This window comes from Salvelinus namaycush, chromosome 3, assembly GCF_016432855.1.
Source record: "Salvelinus namaycush isolate Seneca chromosome 3, SaNama_1.0, whole genome shotgun sequence".
NCBI classification, from domain to species: Eukaryota; Metazoa; Chordata; class Actinopteri; order Salmoniformes; family Salmonidae; genus Salvelinus; species Salvelinus namaycush.
In genome coordinates, this window is record NC_052309.1 from 2756395 (window position 1) to 2777118 (window position 20724).

The window sequence follows — 20724 nt, forward strand, 5'->3', positions numbered from 1 at the left end:
CTTTACTCAGTACTTTGTTGAAGGACCTTTGGCAGCAATTACAGTATTGAGTCTTCTTGGGTATGACCCTACATGCTTGGCACACCTGTATTTGGAGTTTCTCACATTCTCTGCATATCCTCTCTAGCTCTGTCAGGTTGGATGAGGAGCGTTGCTGCACAGCTATTTTCAGGTCTCTCCAGAGATGTTTGATCGGTTTTAAGTCCGGGCTCTGGCGGGGCCACTCAAGGACATTCAGAGACTTGTCCCGAAGGCACTCCTGTGTTGTCTTGGCTGTGTGCTTAGGGTTATTGTCCTGTTGGAAGGTGAACCTTCACCCCTATCTGAGGTCCTGAGCATTCTGGCGCAAGTTTTCATCAAGCATCTCTCTGTACTTTGCTCTGTTCATCTTTGCCTCGATCCTGACTAGTCACCCAGTCCCTGCCGCTGAATAACATCCCCACAGCATGATGCTGCCACCACCATGCTTCACTGTAGGGATGGTGCCTGATTTCCTCCGTACGTGATGCTTGGCATTCAGGCCAAAGAGTTCAATTTTGGTTTTATCAGACCTGAGAATCTTGTTTCTCATTGTCTAAGAGTCCTTTAGGTGCCTTTTGGCAAACTCCAAGCGGGTTGTCGTGCCTTTTTCTGAGGAGTAGCTTCCGTCTGGCCACTCTACCATAAAGGCCTGATTTGGTGGAGTGCTGCAGAGATTGTTGTCCTTCTGGAAGGTTCTCCCATCTCCACAGAGGAACTCTGAAGCTCTGTCAGATTGACCATTGGGTTCTTGGTCACCTCCTTGACCAAGGCTCTTCTCCCCCGATTGCTCAGTTCGGCCGGGCGGTCAGCTCTATGAGTCTTCGTGGTTCCAAACTTCTTCCATTTAAGAATGATGGAGGCCGCTGTGTTCTTGGGGACCTTCTATGCTGCAGAAATGTTTTGTGCTCTTTCCCAGATCTGTGCCTATACAACGATCCTGTCTGAGCTCTAAGAACAATTCTTTCGACCTCATGGCTCGGGTTTTTGCACAGACATGCACTGTCAACTGCGGGACCTTATAGACAGGTGTGTGCCTTTCCAAATCATGTCCAATCAATTGAATTTACCACAGGTGGACTCCAATGAAGTAGAAACATCTCAAGGATGATCAATGGAAGCAGGATGCATCCATTTGCAGACATTTATAAAAAACAGTTTTCACTTTGTTATTATGGGGTATTGTGTGTAGATTGCTGATGGAAAATATTTATTACATCTATTGTAGAATAAGTCTGTAATGTAACAAAATGCATACAATTGAGCACACAGCCATGCAGTCTCCATAGACAAACATTGGCAGTAGAATGGCCATACTGAAGAGCTCAGTGACTTTCAACGTGGCACCGTCATAGGATGCCACCTTTCCAACAAGTCAGTTCGTCAAATTTCTGTCTTGCTAGAGCTGCCCCGGTCAATTAACTGTAAGTGCTGTTATTGTGAAGTGAAACGTCTAGGAGCGTCAACAGCTCAGCCGTGAAGTGGTAGGCCACACAAGCGCTACGCTGAAGCACGTAGCGCGCAAAAATTGCCTCTCCGCGGTTGCACTCACTACCGAATTCCAAACTGCCTCTGGAAGCAACGTCAGCACAGTAACTGTTAGTCGGGAGCTTCATGAAATGGGTTTCCATGGCCGAGCAGCCGCACACAAGCCTAAGATCACCATGTGCAATGCTAAGCGTCATCTGGAGTGGTGTAAATCTGGAGCAGTGGAAACGTGTTCTCTGGAGTGATGAATCCTGCTTCACCATCTGGCAGTCCAATGGACGAATCAGACTTTGATGGATTCCATCAGAACGCTACCTGCCCCAATGCATAGTGCCAAATGTAAAGATTGGTGGAGGAATAATGGTCTAGGTCTGTTTTTTCATGGTTCAAGCTAGGCCCCTTAGTTTTAGTGAAGGGTAATCTTAACGCTACAGCGTACAATGACTTTATAGAATTCTGTGCTCCCAAATGTGTGGCAACAGTTTGGGGAACACCCTTTCCTGTTTCAGTATGACAATGCCCACGTGCACAAAGCGAGGTCCATACAGAAATGTTTTTTTCAAGATCGTTGTGAAAAACTTGACTGGCATGCACAGAGCCCTGACCTCAACCCCATTACCTTTGGGATGAATTGTAACGCCGACTGCGAGCCAGGCCTAATCACCCAACATTAAGCTTTTATCTCAAGGCCATCAGACTGCTAAACAGCCATCACTAACATTGAGTGGCTGCTGCCAACATACTGACTCAATCTCTAGCCACTTTAATAATTAAAAATTGGATGTAACAAATGTATCACTAGTCACTTTAAACTGTGCCACTTTATATAATGTTTACATACACTACTCATCTCAAATGTATATACTGTACTCTATACCATCTACTGCATCTTGCCTATGCCGTTCGGCCATCGCTCATCCATATATTTTAATGTACATATTCTTATTAATTCCTTTACACTTGTGTGTATAAGCTAGTTGTTGTGAAATTGTTAGATTACTTGTTAGATATTACTGCACGGTCGGAACTAGAAGCACAAGCATTTCGCTACACTCGCATTAACATCTGCTAACCATGTGTATGTGACAAATTGTCTTTTTTTTATTTCACCTTTATTTAACCAGGTAGGCTAGTTGAGAACAAGTTCTCATTTACAACTGTGACCTGGCCAAGATAAAGCAAAGCAGTTCAACACATACAACAGAGTTACGCATGGAATAAACAAACACAATCAATAATACAGTAGGAAAATCTATATACAGCATGTGCAAATGAGGTAGGATAAGAGAGGTAAGGCAATAAATAGGCCATGGTGGCAAAGTAATTACAATATAGCAATTAAACACTGGAATGGTAAGATGTGCAGAGGATGAATGTGCAAGTTGAGATACTGGGGTGCAAAGGAGCAAGATAAATAAATAAATACAGTATGGGGATGAGGTAGATTGGATGGGCTATTTACAGATGAGCTATGTACAGGTGCAGTGATCTGTGAGCTGCTCTGACAGCTGGTGCTTAAAGCTAGTGAGGGAGATATGAGTCTCCAGCTTCAGAGATTTTTGCAGTTCGTTCCAGTCATTGGCAGCAGAGAACTGGAAGGAGAGGTGGCCAAAGGAAGAATTGGCTTTGGGGGTGACCAGTGAGATATACCTGCTGGAGTGAGTGCTACGGGTGGGTGCTGCTATGGTGACCAGTGAGCTGAGATAAGGCGGGGCTTTACCTAGCAGAGACTTGTAGATGACCTGGAGCCAGTGGGTTTGGCGACGAGTATGAAGCTAGGGCCAGCCAACGAGAGCATACAGGTCGCAGTGGTGAGTAGTATATGGGGCTTTGGTGACAAAACGGATGGCACTGTGATAGACTACATCCAATTTGAGTAGAGTGTTGGAGGCTATTTTGTAAATGACATCGTCGAGGATCGGTAGGATGGTCAGTTTTACGAGGGTATGTTTGGCAGCATGAGTGAAGTATGCTTTGTTGCGAAATAGGAAGACGATTCTAGATTTAATTTTGGATTGGAGATGTTTGATGTGAGACTGGAAGGAGAGTTTACAGTCTAACCAGACACCTAGGTATTTGTAGTTGTCCACATATTCTAAGTCAGAATCGTCCAGAGTAGTGATGCTGGTGGGCAGGTGCGGGCAGCGATCAGTTGAAGAGCATGCATTTAGTTTTACTTGCAGTTGGAGGCCACGGAAGGAGAGTTGTATGGCATTGAAGCTCATCTGGAGGTTAGTTAACAGTGTCCAACGAAGGGCCAGAGGTATACAGAATGTTGTCGTCTGCGTAGAGGTGGATCAAAGAATCACCAGCAGCGAGAGCGACATCATTGATGTATACAGAGAAGAGAAACGGCCCGAGGATTGAACCCTGTGGCACCCCCATAGAGACTGCCAGAGGTCCGGACAACAGGTCCTACGATTTGACATACTGAACTCTATCGGAGAAGTAGTTGGTGAACCAAGCAAAACAATCATTTGAGAAACCAAGGCTGTTGAGTCTGCCAATAAGAATGTTGTGATTGACAGAGTCGAAAACCTTAGCCAGGTCGATGAATACGGCTGCACAGTAATGTCTCTTATCGATGGCGGTTATGATATCGTTTAGGACCTTGAGCGTGGCTGATGTGCACCCATGACCAGCTCGGAAACCAGATTGCATAGCAGAGAAGGTACGGTGGGATTTTAACTTCTTATGGCTGCAGCCCGACACCGGTACACTTATGACAACAGCCAGCTCAAAGTGCAGGGCGCGAAATTCAAAAGATATATTTTTTAAATATTTAACTTTCACACATTAACAAGTCCAATACAGCATATGAAAGGTACACATATTGTGAATCCAGCCAACATGTCCGATTTTTAAAATGTTTTACAGGGAAGACACAATATGTAAATCTATTAGCTAACCACGTTAGCAAAAGACACCACTTTTTTTACTCCATCAGTAGCTATCACAAATTCGACCAAATAAAGATATAAATAGCCACTAACCAAGAAACAACTTCATCAGATGACAGTCTGATAACATATTTATTGTATAGCATATGTTTTGTTAGAAAAATGTGCATATTTCAGGTATAAATCATAGTTTACATTGCAGCTACAGTCAGAAATTGCACCGAAAGCAGCCATAATAATTACAGGCACCAATGTCAAATACCTAATTACTCATCATAAAACATTTCTGAAAAATACATAGTGTTCAGCAAATGAAAGACAGGCATCTTGTGATTCCAGCCAATATTTCCGATTTATTAAGTGTTTTACAGCGAAAACAAAATGTAGCGTTATATTAGCGTAGCCACAATAGCCAGAAACACTTGGGCGCCGACGACTAATTCACATACACGACAGATATATGAAATAGCATCATAAAATGTTTCTTACTTTTGGTGATCTTCCGTCAGAATGTTGGACAAGGTGTCCTTTGTCCAGAACAGTCGTTGTTTGGATCTGGAACGGCAACTTTCCCTCTTCATTTAGCATGCGCACTTGCCAAGTGGCACGGATCTCTCCAACGTCAACAAAGTCAGAGAACGGAACACGGCAAAACTCCCGAAAAAATTTCAATAATCTGATTAAACTATATTGAAAAAACATACTTTACGATGATATGGTCACATGTATCAAATAAAATCAGAGCCGGAGATAGTAGTCGTCCATAACGGCAGCTAAACAGAAGGCAATCCCACTGTCCACCTCGCGCTGCCAAGAGTACCGGAAATGAGGGACACGTCATACAAAGAGCTTGTATTCCAATTCAGACCAAGATAAACACAAAATTTCTTCTCTCACAGCATCTTGACATCCAGGGGAAGGTCTATGAAGTGCACGTAGACTCTTACGTATCATGCCCATGTATAGGCAGGAAGTAGAACAGAGCATCGATTTCAGACTTTCCACTTCCTGGTCAGGAAGTTTGTGCCAAATGAGTTCTGTTTGACTCACAGATATAATTCAAACGGTTTTAGAAACTAGAGAGTGTTTTCTATCCAATAGTAATAATAATATGCATATTGTACGAGCAAGAATTGAGTACGAGGCCGTTTGAAATGGGCACCTTTTATCTGGCTACTCAATACTCCCCCTGCAGCCCAAACAGGTTAAATGGTCGGTAATCTGTTTGATAACTTGGCTTTCAAAGACCTCAGAAAGGCAGGGTAGGATAGATATAGGTCTGTAGCAGTTTGGGTCTAGAGTGTCTTACCCTTTGAAGATGGGGATGACCGCGGCAGCTTTCCAATCTATGGGAATCTCAGACGACACGAAAGAGGTTGAAACAGGCTAGTAATAGGGGTTGCAACAATTTCGGCAGATACTTTGAGAAAGAGAGGGTCCAGATTGTCTAGCCCAGCTGATTTGTAGGGGTCCAGATTTTGCAGCCCTTTCAGAACATCAGCTATCTGGATTTGGGTGAAGGAGAAGTGGGGGAGGTTTGGGCGAGTTGCTGTGGGGAGCGCAGGGCTATTGACCGGGGTAGCCAGGTGGAAAGCATGGCCAGCCGTAGAAAAATGCTTATTGAAAATCCCAATTATTGTGGATTTATCGGTGGTGACAGTGTTTCCTAGCCTCAGTGCAGTGGGCAGCTGGGAGGAGGTGCTCTTATTCTCCATGGACTTTAGTGTCCCAGAACTTTTGAGTTTGTACTACAGGATGCAAATTTCTGTTTGAAAAAGCTAGCCTTAGCTTTCCTAACTGCCTGTGTATTGGTTCCTAACTTCCCTGAAAAGTTGCATATCACGGGGGCTATCACGATGCTAATGCAGAACGCCACAGGATGTTTTTGTGCTGGTCAAGGGGAGACAGGTCTGAAGTGAACCAAGGGCTACAGTGGGCTCCAAAATTACTGGCACCCCTGACTGGCAATGTACAAACAATACTTAAACAAATATAAACAATATAATTATAGAGACAAACTCAAAATACCAACATGTGAAAAATACTGTACTTTATTAATGTTTCAATGGAACCCTACAAAATAATTAAATTAAATTAAATATTAATGTCTTCCAAATCAAGGTTTCACAATTAATGGCACCCTTAAATATTATTGTAAATAACATCTACCAAAATTAAACCAGGAATTAAGTTCCACTTATTTAAGTTTATCTAAGTGTTAAGGAACTATTTTGAGCCATTATATCACTTCCTGTTTCACTAGGGTATAAAAATGAGGTAACACATGCAATATCCCACTGTCATCCAACACCATGAAGAAAACAAAAGAACTGGCAGTTCAAAAGAGACAGATGGTCGTAGACCTTTATAAATCTGGTAATAGCTACAAGAAGATTCCAAAATGATTGAATATACCACTGAGCACTGTCAGGGCAATTATTAAAAAATTCTAAAGATATGGAACAGTTAAACCTCACGGGTAGAGGACGCAAATGCATTTTGCCCCCCAGGATAGGGAGAAGGATGGTGAGAGAAGCAACAAAATCCCCAAGAATCACTGTGAAAGAATTGCAGGCCTTGGTGGCGTCTTGGGGTCACCAGGTTTAAAAAAGCACTATCAGACGCCATCTCCACAACCACAGGCTCTTTGGAAGGGTTGCCAGAAGAAAGCCCTTTCTGACCACAAGACACAGACGCAAACGCTTGGAGTTTGCCAAACGTCATTTAAATTATGACTGGAAGAAGGTGCTCTGGTCAGATGAGACCAAAATTGAAAGTTTTGGTCAGATACATAATAGGCATGTTTGGCGTCGAAATACCCACGGTGAAATATGGTGGTGTCAGTGATGTTTTGGGGCTGTTTTAATTCCAGAGGTCCAGAGGCACTGGTTAAGATTGATGGCATAATGAATGCCACCAAGTACCAGGCAATTTTGGCTGACAATCTGGTTGCCTCTGCCGGGAAGGCTGGGACTTGGCCGTAGGTGGACTTTCCAACAAGACAATGACCCGAAACATACCTTAAGATCCACACAGAAATGGTTCTGTGACAACAAAATCAATGTTCTGCCATGGCCATCTTAGTCGCCGGACCTCAATCCAATCGAAAAACCTGTGGGCTGAGTGGAAGAGGGCAGTTGATAAGCGCAAACCCAAGAATGTGAAGGATCTTGAAAGGATCTGCATAGAGGAATGGTCCAAAATCCCTCCAAATGTGTTCCTTAACCTTGTCAAACATTACAGGAAAAGACTCCATGCTGTTATCCTTGCCAGAGGTGGTTATACTAAGTACTAAATGAGGAGTGCCAATAATTATGAAACCTTGATTTTGGTGAAATGTATTTTGTATTAAATAATTGTATGATTTTGGTGGGTTCCATTGGAACATTAAGATGAGGAAGGCACTTTTAAAGAATAACCAGGCATCCTCTACTGACTGGATGAGGTCAATGTCATTCCAGGATACCCCGGCCAGGTCAATTTTAGGGAGCGTTTGACAGTGATGAGGGGTGGTCGTTTGACCGCAGACCCATTACGGATGCAGGCAATGAGGCAATGATCGCTGAGATCTTGGTTGAAAACAGCAGAGGTGTATTTGGAGGGCGAGTTAGTTAGGATGATATCTATGAGGGTGCCCGTGTTCATGGATTTGGGGTTGTACCTGGTAGTTCATAGATAATTTGTGTGAGATTGAGGGCATCAAGCTTAGATTGTAGGATGGCCGGGGTGTTAAGCATGTCCCAGTTTAGGTCACCTAGCAGCACGAGCTCAGAAGATAGATGGGGGGGCAATCAATTCACATATGGTGTCCAGGGCACAGCTGGGGGCAGAGGGTGGTCTATAGCAAGCGGCAACGGTGAGAGACTTGTTTCTGGAAAGGTGAATTTTTAGAAGTAGAAGCTCGAATTGTTTTGGTACAGACCTGGATTGTAAGATGGAACTCTGCAGGCTATCTCTGCAGTATATTGAAACACCGCCACCTTTGGCAGTTCTATCTTGGCGGAAAATGTTATAGTTAGGGATGGAAATTTCAGGGTTTTTGGTAGTTTTCCTAAGCCAGGATTCAGACGTGGCTAAGACATCCGGGTTGGCAGAATGTGCTAAAGCAGTGAATAAAGCAAATTTAGGGAGTAGGCTTCTAATGTTAACATGCATGAAACCAAGGCTTTTACAGTTGCAGAAGTTAACAACTGAGAGCACCTGGGGAGTAGGAGTGGAGCTTGGCACTGCAGGTCCTGGATTAACCTCTACATCACCAGAGGAGAAGTAGGATAAGGGTACGGCTAAAGGCTATAAGAACTGGCCGTCTAGCACGTTTGGAACAGAGAGTAAAGGGAGCAGGTTTCTGGGCACGATAGCATAGATTCAAGGCATAATGTACAGACAAAGGTAAACCTAGGCATTGAGTAATGATGGGAGAGATATAGTCTCTAGAGACGTTTAAACCAGGTGATGTCATCGCATATGTGGGAGGTGGAACAACATGGTTGGTTAAGGCATATTGATCAGGGCTAGAGGCTCTACAGTGAAATAAGACAGTAATCACTAGACAGTAATGGACAAGGCATATTGATATTAGGGAGAGGCATGCGTAGCCAAGTGATCGTATGGGTCCAGTGGGTGGTTGGGCTGGCTGGGGACACGGCGATTCATACAGTTAGCAGGCTGGGGCTAGCATAAGGGCCTTAGATGGACGTCTCGATGGGGGAAAGTCTGTTTTTGCCTCCTCGCGCAGTGACGTCGATAGACCAGTCGTGGAATGAATAGGGTTCCAAGTAGCAGAGGGGTCCAAGTCCAATTGGCAAAATGGGTATAGTGGTCCAAGAAACTGGCCGGTGGATCAGCTAACAGTCCAATATGCTATAGATAGCTAGCAGGCCGCGGTTAGCAGAATGGGCCTTCAGGGGACGTCGCGCCTGAGGGGCCTGTCGGTATTCCAGTCATGAAGGATCGGCCGGGTTCCGTGCCCCGTACCGACAATAGAAGGGGTCCGGAAATTGTAGCCGAGGAGTGGGCTTCAGGAGTAGCCCAGGAGCACTAGCCGGGAGATGGGTCTAGCATGGGCTAGCTCCAGGTTAGTTGGCGCTAGCTCCGGGACGGAAACGTTAGCAAGGAGTTGTCAACCCGGGTTGCGGTTAGCTAGCTGCCATGATCCAGATGAAAAGGTTCAGAGTTTGCGGTAGGAATCCGGGGATATGGAGAGAGAAATAGGTCCGGTATGTTCTGGTTTGAAACGCGTTGTACGAACTGGCGAGAGCTTTCCGAGCTAAAGGTTAGCTGATGACCGCTAGCAGTGGTTAGCTGACTGATAGCTGGTAGCTAGTTAGCTAACTAGCTTCAGTTGAGGTATTCCAGTTCGAAGGTAAATATAAATACTTTAGAAAAAAAACAGATCCACACCACATTGGGTGAGGTGGGTTGCAGGAGAGTATTTTGAAGTTGAGGTTTAGGAAAAATATTGAAAAGAATGCGAAGAAAAATATATAAAAAGATATACATGGGACGAGACAAGACAAAGATGTCTGACTGCTACGCCATCTTGGATATCCGAAGAATCTGATTTGATTTGTATGTTCTGTCCTTGAGCTGTTCTTGTCTATTGACGTTCTGTATTGTCATGTTTTGTGTGGACCCCAGGAAGAGTAGTTTACATTTACATTTAAGTCATTTAGCAGACGCTCTTATCCAGAGCGACTTACAAATTGGTGCATTCACCTTATGATATCCAGTGGAACAACCACTTTACAATAGTGCATCAAAATCTTTTAAGAGGGGGGGGGGGGGGGGGGGGTTAGAAGGATTACTTTATCCTATCCTAGGTATTCCTTAAAGAGGTGGGGTTTCAGGTGTCTCCGGAAGGTGGTGATTGACTCCGCTGTCCTGGCGTCGTGAGGGAGTTTGTTCCACCATTGGGGTGCCAGAGCAGCGAACAGTTTTGACTGGGCTGAGCGGGAACTGTACTTCCTCAGAGGTAGGGAGGCGAGCAGGCCAGAGGTGGATGAACGCAGTGCCCTTGTTTGGGTGTAGGGCCTGATCAGAGCCTGAAGGTACGGAGATGCCGTTCCCCTCACAGCTCCGTAAGCAAGCACCATGGTCTTGTAGCGGATGCGAGCTTCAACTGGAAGCCAGTGGAGAGAGCGGAGGAGCGGGGTGACGTGAGAGAACTTGGGAAGGTTGAACACCAGACGGGCTGCGGCGTTCTGGATGAGTTGTAGGGGTTTAATGGCACAGGCAGGGAGCCCAGCCAACAGCGAGTTGCAGTAATCCAGACGGGAGATGACAAGTGCCTGGATTAGGACCTGCGCCGCTTCCTGTGTGAGGCAGGGTCGTACTCTGCGGATGTTGTAGAGCATGAACCTACAGGAACGGGCCACCGCCTTGATGTTAGTTGAGAACGACAGGGTGTTGTCCAGGATCACGCCAAGGTTCTTAGCGCTCTGGGAGGAGGACACAATGGAGTTGTCAACCGTGATGGCGAGATCATGGCACGTGCAGTCCTTCCCCGGGAGGAAGAGCAGCTCCGTCTTGCCGAGGTTCAGCTTGAGGTGGTGATCCGTCATCCACACTGATATGTCTGCCAGACATGCAGAGATGCGATTCGCCACCTGGTTATCAGAAGGGGGAAAGGAGAAGATTAATTGTGTGTCGTCTGCATAGCAATGATAGGAGAGACCATGTGAGGTTATGACAGAGCCAAGTGACTTGGTGTATAGCGAGAATAGGAGAGGGCCTAGAACAGAGCCCTGGGGGACACCAGTGGTGAGAGCACGTGGTGAGGAGACAGATTCTCGCCACGCCACCTGGTAGGAGCGACCTGTCAGGTAGGACGCAATCCAAGCGTGGGCCGCGCCGGAGATGCCCAACTCGGAGAGGGTGGAGAGGAGGATCTGATGGTTCACAGTATCAAAGGCAGCCGATAGGTCTAGAAGGATGAGAGCAGAGGAGAGAGAGTTAGCTTTAGCAGTGCGGAGCGCCTCCGTGACACAGAGAAGAGCAGTCTCAGTTGAATGACTAGTCTTGAAACCTGACTGATTTGGATCAAGAAGGTCATTCTGAGAGAGATAGCAGGAGAGCTGGCCAAGGACGGCACGTTCAAGAGTTTGAGAGAAAAGAAAGAAGGGATACTGGTCTGTAGTTGTTGACATCGGAGGGATCGAGTGTAGGTTTTTTCAGAAGGGGTGCAACTCTCGCTCTCTTGAAGACGGAAGGGACGTAGCCAGCGGTCAAGGATGAGTTGATGAGCGGGGTGAGGTAAGGGAGAAGGTCTCCGGAAATGGTCTGGAGAAGAGAGGAGGGGATAGGGTCAAGCGGGCAGGTTGTTGGGCGGCCGGCCGTCACAAGACGCGAGATTTCATCTGGGGAGAGAGGGGAGAAAGAGGTCAAAGCACAGGGTAGGGCAGTGTGAGCAGAACCAGCGGTGTCGTTTGACTTAGCAAACGAGGATCGGATGTCGTCAACCTTCTTTTCAAAATGGTTGACGAAGTCATCCGCAGAGAGGGAGGAGGGGGGGGAGGGGGAGGAGGATTCAGGAGGGAGGAGAAGGTGGCAAAGAGCTTCCTAGGGTTAGAGGCAGATGCTTGGAATTTAGAGTGGTAGAAAGTGGCTTTAGCAGCAGAGACAGAAGAGGAAAATGTAGAGAGGAGGGAGTGAAAGGATGCCAGGTCCGCAGGGAGGCGAGTTCTCCTCCATTTCCGCTCGGCTGCCCGGAGCCCTGTTCTGTAGTAGTTGCCGCTTTTGCAACAGCTAATGGGGATCCTAATAACCCCCCCCGACCTCACTAATGCTTGTGGCTGAATGTCCCCGTAGCAATGCTCCAACATCTAGTGGAAAGCCTTCCCAGAAGAGTTGAGGCGGTTATAGCAGCAAAGGGGGACCAACTCCATATTAATACCAATGATTTGGAATGAGATTTTCGACAAAGAGGTGTCCACATACTTTTGGTCATGTAGTGTAACACAATCACCTGTGGTACACTTTCTCATTAGTCCCTATACGGTATGTTATTTCCCTGTTGTCTGATCTACCTTCTGTCTTTCCCCTCAGGGAGGAGTGCAGCCCCGAGGGTACTGGAGCGTTACAAGGCTCGTAGTCAGGAGCAGGCATCTCTGAACCGTGGCCTGAGTCGCTCCATGGGTTCCCTCCCCATCCAGGACCTCCTGAGAGGTGAGGGGGCCCTGCCTGGTCCCTACCCGCCATCGGACTACCATCCTGGGTCAGAGTCCTCCGCAGACCTCGAGCCCCAGCAGAGAGGCAGGCCGGTAGAGCTGGACAGGAGGTCCCTGCCCTATAGAGGAGACTCAACAGCCCAACACAAGAAGAACTGGGCGTCTTCTGTAGACCTGGCCCACATAGACCCGGATATGCTCCGCTTTGGAGCCCTTGAGGATGCCAGGCGGGGTAGCAGTGCCCTCAGTACCCGCTCAGGGGGAAGGCATAAGTCAGCCTCCCGGGTGTACCGGGATCGAGACAGGGAGAACCGCTACTCAGACTTTGGGGGATTGGAGACACCCAGGACGAAGGCCCACCACCACTCACCCCTGTCGGTCAGCTCAGCTCTGACCTCAGCCTATGACCGCATCAAGGAGAAGCAGAGGAAGCTGCAGGTGCTCCGCCAGGCCATGGATGGTGAGACTTTTTTTTCTGGTTTTAATGGTAGGATAAGGAAGTAGATGAAGAGATTCAAAAATCCGCAGCACTACCATGTAGACCAGACTCCTCCGTGGACCTGCTGCTATGAAATTGATAACTAGTAGTCTATCAGCTGTTGAGACGTTTAGAAGGGTGAAAAATGTGTGAGAGATGACATTATCAGAGCAGAGAGGCTGACTGGTTAGTGAGATGTTCTAGATGGCCGGGATGTGGGAAGCTGTGTTGGTCCAGGTGCATCCCAAATGGCATCCTATTCGCTGTAGTGAACTCATTTTTACCCCAGCTCTATGGACCCTGGTCAAAGTAGTACACTATAAAGTGAATAGGGTACCGTTTGGGATTAACACCCAGAGTGCATGAGACAGAGTGGCTGTGGTTTCCAAATGCCTGCTTTTTAATAAGAGACAGGATAATTCTAGCCCTTTAACCCTCTCTCACTTATAGCCAAGTCTGCCAAGTCTGCCTCTCTCTCCTGCTCTACTGTCTGTCTGTCTGTGTCTGTCTGTGTCTGTCTGTGTCTGTCTGTGTCTGTCTGTGTCTGTCTGTGTCTGTCTGTGTCTGTCTGTGTCTGTCTGTCTGTCTGTCTGTCTGGTCTGTCTGTCTGGTCTGTCTGTCTGTCTGTCTGTCTGTCTGTCTGTCTGTCTGTCTGTCTGTCTGTCTGTCTGTCTGTCTGTCTGTCTGTCTGTCTGTCTGTCTTTGACACTGCTTGCGTGCTGCAACCAGCCATGACAGCCGTAAGCTACTTGCCATGGCTCTTATTTAATTTCTGAGAAGTGTCACTGATATGAAGTCACATGGGACGTTAATGTTTATGTCCTTCTCTAATGCAGCGGTGTCTGGTGGCCATATGGAGGCTTTGGGGCTGGATGGAGGGAGGGAGGGAGGGAGGGAGGGAGGGAGGGATGGCTGGAGGGAGGGAGGGACGGATGAACGAGCTCCTATAATAAACCTCAGGCCTTCCTATCCGGCCTGCCTGCCCCTCCTCGGTTGCATCCCAATTGGCATCATATTCCCTTTTAAGTGCAGTACTTTTGACCAGGGCCCATACTACTCTGGTCAAAAGTAGCGCATTTTGTATGGAATAGGGTCCCAATTTGGATGGCAGCTTGCTCTGTTTCTTTTCTCCTTCCTCTGTGGTTGTTTTTAAATGATGGCACAGCAGCGGTTAATGCTCTCTGGTTACCTCCATGTATATGGAGCTTTAATCTGTGACTTGCTCCTCGGGCTGCAGTGTACCAGCCTCCTCCTCTTTCCATCCTCCCCTCTCCTCTTTAACCTTTCTCACCCCTTACCAACATATGGAGCCTTAAACTGTGGCTTGTTCCTCCGGCTGCAGTTCAACACCACCCTTCTCTCTTCCTCCACCACCCTTCTCTTTCCTCCTCCTCCTCCACCACCCTCTCCCCTCCACCACCCTTCTTTCTTCCTCCACCACCCTTCTCTTTCCTCCTCCTCCACCACCCTCTCCCCTCCACCACCCGTCTCTTTCCTCTACCCCCCTCCTCTCCACTTCAGGGCCAAGGTGCTTCAATCAGGACTATAGTTTCCTAGCTTCCCTGAGGTCAGTAATTGGAGTCATGTGTAGCGGATGAGGGGAAATCCAAATGTTATTGGACTTTCCGGTGCTTGGCAGCGGGTCATGTGGCGCTCGAATAGGCTGGGCTGGGTTCTGTAATGGGCTGGGATAGGATTGGCTGGGCTTGAGATATGATAGGATGGGCTTGGCTCCGGGATGGGATTGGCTAGACTGGGCTAGGATAGGATGGGCTGAGCTCCCGAATGGGTTGGAGAATGAGGGGAAGGGGCCTAACTAAACTAATTACCACAGTATTTCTAAATCGGGTTTTTCTGCTTGTTAACTTCAAAAGTTGTCGGCTGTCGCAAGGCTTCGTTAGGTTAAGTCGGAAGGGAGGGAGGGCTTTTAACAAGAGGTTGACGGATGCTTGGCAGTACTTTGGCTCAGAATAATTGTTGGGAATGCAGAAGCAGTAGCTGTTGAATCTAGTAGCTCTTGTATGTACAAGTCCATCAAATATTTTTCCTCTGGGTATAGCTAACCACCTTAATACAGTAAATGTGAGATACTATGAAACGGTGGTCAATTCATATAATGAAGAACATGTTGTCTCAACCTATGGTGGGTACAACACAACTTCAGATGACGAAAAATAGGGTCTGCTACAATATATGCGAATGTGAAAAAAATCTAGTTTTTAGAATTTACATTTAAGGTAAAAAATATACATAAATAAAGTAATGGAAACAACTTTGAGCACTTTCACGTCTAAAAAGCCACTTTCTGACCACTTCTACAATGGGCAAATATGAAAGGTTTCATTCAAATCAAAAGGGGTGCTGTCCAAGTGATTGAATTCAAATGGTTTACCCACAGTCCTCTTGTTTTGTCACTTACTCACCTTGCAGTGTGACTGAGCATGTGTTTGATTCACAGACCTAGATGATATGGTCCTCTAACGTAATCAGATCCATAGGCTCAAATCTGTGTCAGAGATACCTGGTGTCAGGAGCAGAAACTGGGGAAAACGGTAGCTGCTGAGGATTGCATTGCTTTGCAGGGCAGAGAATATTTATCTAATTTTGGTAAGGGGTAAAACCCCCTGAAAAAACACAATTCTGGAAAATGAAAATCTATCACACCAAAAACGTTTATTTCTTTGTATCATGTTTTGCACTGTAAAACAAACTTCAGTTACCGGAAATGCTGAGTTCTAGTAAGCTATCATTATCCAGTTAGCATATGTTCTAGTGGGAGGGAGGCTCTTCTGCTAGTAAGCTATCATTATCCAGTTAGCATATGTTCTAGTGGGAGGGAGGCTCTTCTGCTAGTAAGCTATCATTATCCAGTTAGCATATGTTCTAGTGGGAGGGAGGTTCTTCTCCGAGTAAGCTATCATTATCCAGTTAGCATATGTTCTAGTGGGAGGGAGGTTCTTCTCCGAGTAAGCTATCATTATCCAGTTAGCATATGTTCTAGTGGGAGGGAGGCTCTTCTCCGAGTAAGCTATCATTATCCAGTTAGCATATGTTCTAGTGGGAGGGAGGCTCTTCTCCGAGTAAGCTATCATTATCCAGTTAGCATATGTTCTAGTGGGAGGGAGGCTCTTCTCCGAGTAAGCTATCATTATCCAGTTAGCATATGTTCTAGTGGGAGGGAGGCTCTTCTCCGAGTAAGCTATCATTATCCAGTTAGCATATGTTCTAGTGGGAGGGAGGCTCTTCTGCTAGTAAGCTATCATTATCCAGTTAGCATATGTTCTAGTGGGAGGGAGGCTCTAATGCTAGTAAGCGATCATTATCCAGTTAGCATATGTTCTAGTGGGAGGGAGGCTCTTCTGCTAGTAAGCTATCATTATCCAGTTAGCATATGTTCTAGTGGGAGGGAGGCTCTTCTCCGAGTAAGCTATCATTATCCAGTTAGCATATGTTCTAGTGGGAGAGAGGCTCTTCTCCTAGTAAGCTATCATTATCCAGTTAGCATATGTTCTAGTGGGAGGGAGGCTCTTCTCCGAGTAAGCTATCATTATCCAGTTAGCATATGGTCTAGTGGGCGGGAGGCTCTTCTGCTTCCTCCTTGGAGCCACCAGACTGTAAATAATCTGAGTTGTCCCCTCTTTCTCTCTGTTTGAACATCGCTGAAGGCAATAGCTTCTATGCTGTCACACATTCAACAGCAAGGACTTTCTTCAGAGCTTGTTTTCCAACTCACCTAAGGCCCTATTCCCACTAGGAGATATGCAGGAGAGTCTGAGGAGCGGGGTGGTGAAAGAGAATTCGACTTTGGAAGTCACAACAAAAAGGCAAGGATGTCATGTGAAATTCTTTTGTCTGCAGCTCAAATTGACCATAAATGTCCCAGTAGCCACTAGCCAGTAAGCACAAACTGTTCAAAAATGACAAACAACTCGCAGGGTTCTGGTTCCGGTGGCATGCGTTGAAACGTGTGGCCTTATCGTGGTTTTCTTTTGCTGAATGACGACGAATTAACAGACTTGTTTTCTAAATTTGTCAATTGTAAACACCATATTAAGGTGTGGCACATTTCATTGTGTAACAAGTATCCGAGAGATTGTTTGTGAGGAGATTACCTCTGCCCTTGCAATTAAAACTGGTAAATGAATCACTCGCATTGCTCCCTTTTGAAAGTGTATGCCTATTCAACTAAAGTGGACAGTCAGTTGAAGGCAGCCAATGAGACAGAGGTACAACTCCATGACCTGGATACAACGTGCGCCAAGTTAGAAGGGAAATCAATCTCTTAATAGAGAAAATAGAATCACCTTAAGTTATTCACTTAAATTCAATGTGAGGATAATAGGATTTGAAACTGTCGTGGAAACGGGCAACACGACTTCTTTTATGAGCAGTCTTTTCTATGAACTGGTCAGGCAGGAGAAGCTGGGTCCCATGATGCTAATTAACACTGCACTGGTCCTCTCCGGAATGGATCTTGCTGTATGATTGTACGAATCCACAGAAGTCAAAGAACAAATTGTTCGCCTTGCAGCGGAATCGGGGAGGGTTCTGGCCTAATGTGGAGAAGAGGATCAGCATCTACCCAGACCTGAGTGCTGACTGCTAAAACAGAGGGAAACATTCAATGAAGTGAGATCCAAGCTATGTAGGCTAAATCTGAGATATGGCTTCATCCACCCGGCAAAACTCTTCTTCACCTTCCAGAATACAACACATTCTCTTCTGCCAAAGCAGCTCAAGACTTCTTTGAGAATATTATTAATAACATATATTTTTTAACAATGGTAACGCTAGCTATTCTCTCGTGGAATTTTAAAGGCCTTAATAGTCCTATTAAACCTTCCAATTGTCTTGATATTCTAGCAAGAAACAATGTTTATATAGCCATGCTCCAAGAAACACACCTGTTTCAAAAGGACACACATTGAATAGAGAACCATTTGTACAAACTGGCTGCTTTTTCATCATTCCCAAACAAAACTAAGTGTATTCATAATGATACATAAGAAACTCAACCACCATCTTGGGTAAAGGCGAAGACCAAGAAGGGAGAAACACTTCCCTTAATGTATTCAAAATGGAAAGAAAATGACCTTTTATTCATGCGTGTGTGTGCATCAAATTCATATTATCCTATTTGTTTTTCCTCTCTATCATTAATTAATTCCATTTGGTTATTGTGACCGACATGAATGTCATTTTGGACATGCGAGACTACAATCCACACACAACCAAGGCTCTCCAGCGTAGACTTTCTGATTTACAACCTCATTGATGCCCGTTGAGCACATAATCCTAAAGCAGAAGTGTACACTGTCTACTCAAACAGGCATAAGTCATTCTCACAAATTGAATTCAAACTATCTACACAATCTATTGTCTTTTCATTAATAAAAATAGTGCCTTCTGAAAGTATTCAGACCCCTTGACTTTTTCCATATTTTGTTAGGTTTCAGCCTTATTCTAAAATAGTTTTTTTTTTTATGTCCCTCATCAATCTACACAAAATATCCCAAAAAATGTTGCTAATTTTATAAAAATAGCACTGAAATACATTTATATAATTATTCAGACCCTTTACTCAGTACTTTGTTGAAGCACTTTTGGCAGCGATTACAGCCTAGAGTCTTCTTGGGTGACGCTACAAGCTTGGCACACCTGTATTTGGGGAGTTTCTCACATTCTTCTCTGCAGATCCTCTCAAGCTCTGTCAGGTTGGATGGGGAGCGTTGCTACACAGCTATTTTCAGGTCTCTCCAGAGATGTTTGATCGGTTCAAGTCCGGGCTCTGGCTGGGCAACTCAAGGACATTGAGACTTATCCCGAAGCCACTGTTAGACTGGGGCAAAGGTTCACCTTCCAAGGTCCTGAGTTCTCTGGAGTAGGTTTTCATCAAAGATCTCCCTGTACTTTACTCCGTTCATTTTTGCCTCAATGGTTATCCCATCTCCACAGAGGAACTCTAGACCGTTGTCAGAGTGACCGTCGGGTTCTTGGTCCCCTCCCTGACCAAGGCCCTTCTCCCCCGATTGCTCTGTTTGGCCGGGTGGCCAGTTTTACGAAGATTCTTGCTGGTTCCAAACATCTTCCATATAAGAATGATGGAGGCAACTGTGTTCTTGGACTTTCAATGCTGCAGTAAGAACTCCATCTCTACTTATGGAATCACAATCGTTTCCCATTTGAAATGCTTGTAGATATATTTCCTTCCTTTAGATAAAACCATTGCCAGACACTTTAACAGAACACTCAAATAAATTAAATTTACATTTACAGTTTACATTTAAGTCATTTAGCAGACGCTCTTATCCAGAGCGACTTACAAATTGGTGCATTCACCTTATGATATCCAGTGGAACAACCACTTTACAATAGTGCATCTAAATCTTTTAAGGGGGGGGGGGGGGGGGTTAGAAGGATTACTTTATCCTATCCTAGGTATTCCTTAAAGAGGTGGGGTTTCAGGTGTCTCCGGAAGGTGGTGATTGACTCCGCTGACCTGGCGTCGTGAGGGAGTTTGTTCCACCATTGGGGTGCCAGAGCAGCGAACAGTTTTGACTGGGCTGAGCGGGAACTGTACTTCCTCAGAGGTAGGGAGGCGAGCAGGCCAGAGGTGGATGAACGCAATGCCCTTGTTTGGGTGTAGGGCCTGATCAGAGCCTGAAGGTACGGAGATGCCGTTCCCCTCACAGCTCCGTAGGCAAGCACCATGGTCTTGTAGCGGATGCGAGCTTCAACTGGAAGCCAGTGGAGAGAGCGGAGGAGCGGGGTGACGTGAGAGAACTTGGGAAGGTTGAACACCAGACGGGCTGCGGCGTTCTGGATGAGTTGTAGGGGTTTAATGGCACAGGCAGGGAGCCCAGCCAACAGCGAGTTGCAGTAATCCAGACGGGAGATGACAAGTGCCTGGATTTGGACCTGCGCCGCTTCCTGTGTGAGGCAGGGTCGTACTCTGCGAATGTTGTAGAGCATGAACCTACAGGAACGGGTCACCGCCTTGATGTTAGTTGAGAACGACAGGGTGTTGTCCAGGATCACGCCAAGGTTCTTAGCACTCTGGGAGGAGGACACAATGGAGTTGTCGACCGTGATGGCGAGATCATGGAACGGGCAGTCCTTCCCCGGGAGGAAGAGCAGCTACGTCTTGCCGAGGTTCAGCTTGAGGTGGTGATCCGTCATCCACACTGATATGTCTGCCAGACATGCAGAGATGTGATTCGCCACCTGGTTATCAGAAGGGGGAAAGGAGAAGATTAATTGTGTGTCGTCTGCATAGCAATGATAGGAGAGACCATGTGAGGTTATGACAGAGCCAAGTGACTTGGTGTATAGCGAGAATAGGAGAGGGCCTAGAACAGAGCCCTGGGGGACACCAGTGGTGAGAGCACGTGGTGCGGAGACAGATTCTCGCCACGCCACCTGGTAGGAGCCACCTGGTAGGAGCGACCTGTCAGGTAGGACGCAATCCAAGCGTGGGCCGCGCCGGAGATGCCCAACTCGGAGAGGGTGGAGAGGAGGATCTGATGGTTCACAGTATCAAAGGCAGCCGATAGGTCTAGAAGGATGAGAGCAGAGGAGATAGAGTTAGCTTTAGCAGTGCGGAGCGCCTCCGTGACACAGAGAAGAGCAGTCTCAGTTGAATGACTAGTCTTGAAACCTGACTGATTTGGATCAA

At 46.2% G+C, this 20724-nt stretch overlaps 1 protein-coding gene across 1 annotated transcript in view; it reads left to right on the plus strand.

Moving 5' to 3' along the window:
• ptpn13 (protein tyrosine phosphatase non-receptor type 13) overlaps positions 1–20724 on the plus strand; it is a 117645-nt gene that overhangs the window by 27937 nt on the left and 68984 nt on the right. The window contains exon 7 of the mRNA XM_038989535.1: positions 12450–13031. Coding sequence (XP_038845463.1) covers positions 12450–13031 — 582 coding nt within the window. The remainder of the gene's footprint in view (positions 1–12449; positions 13032–20724) is intronic.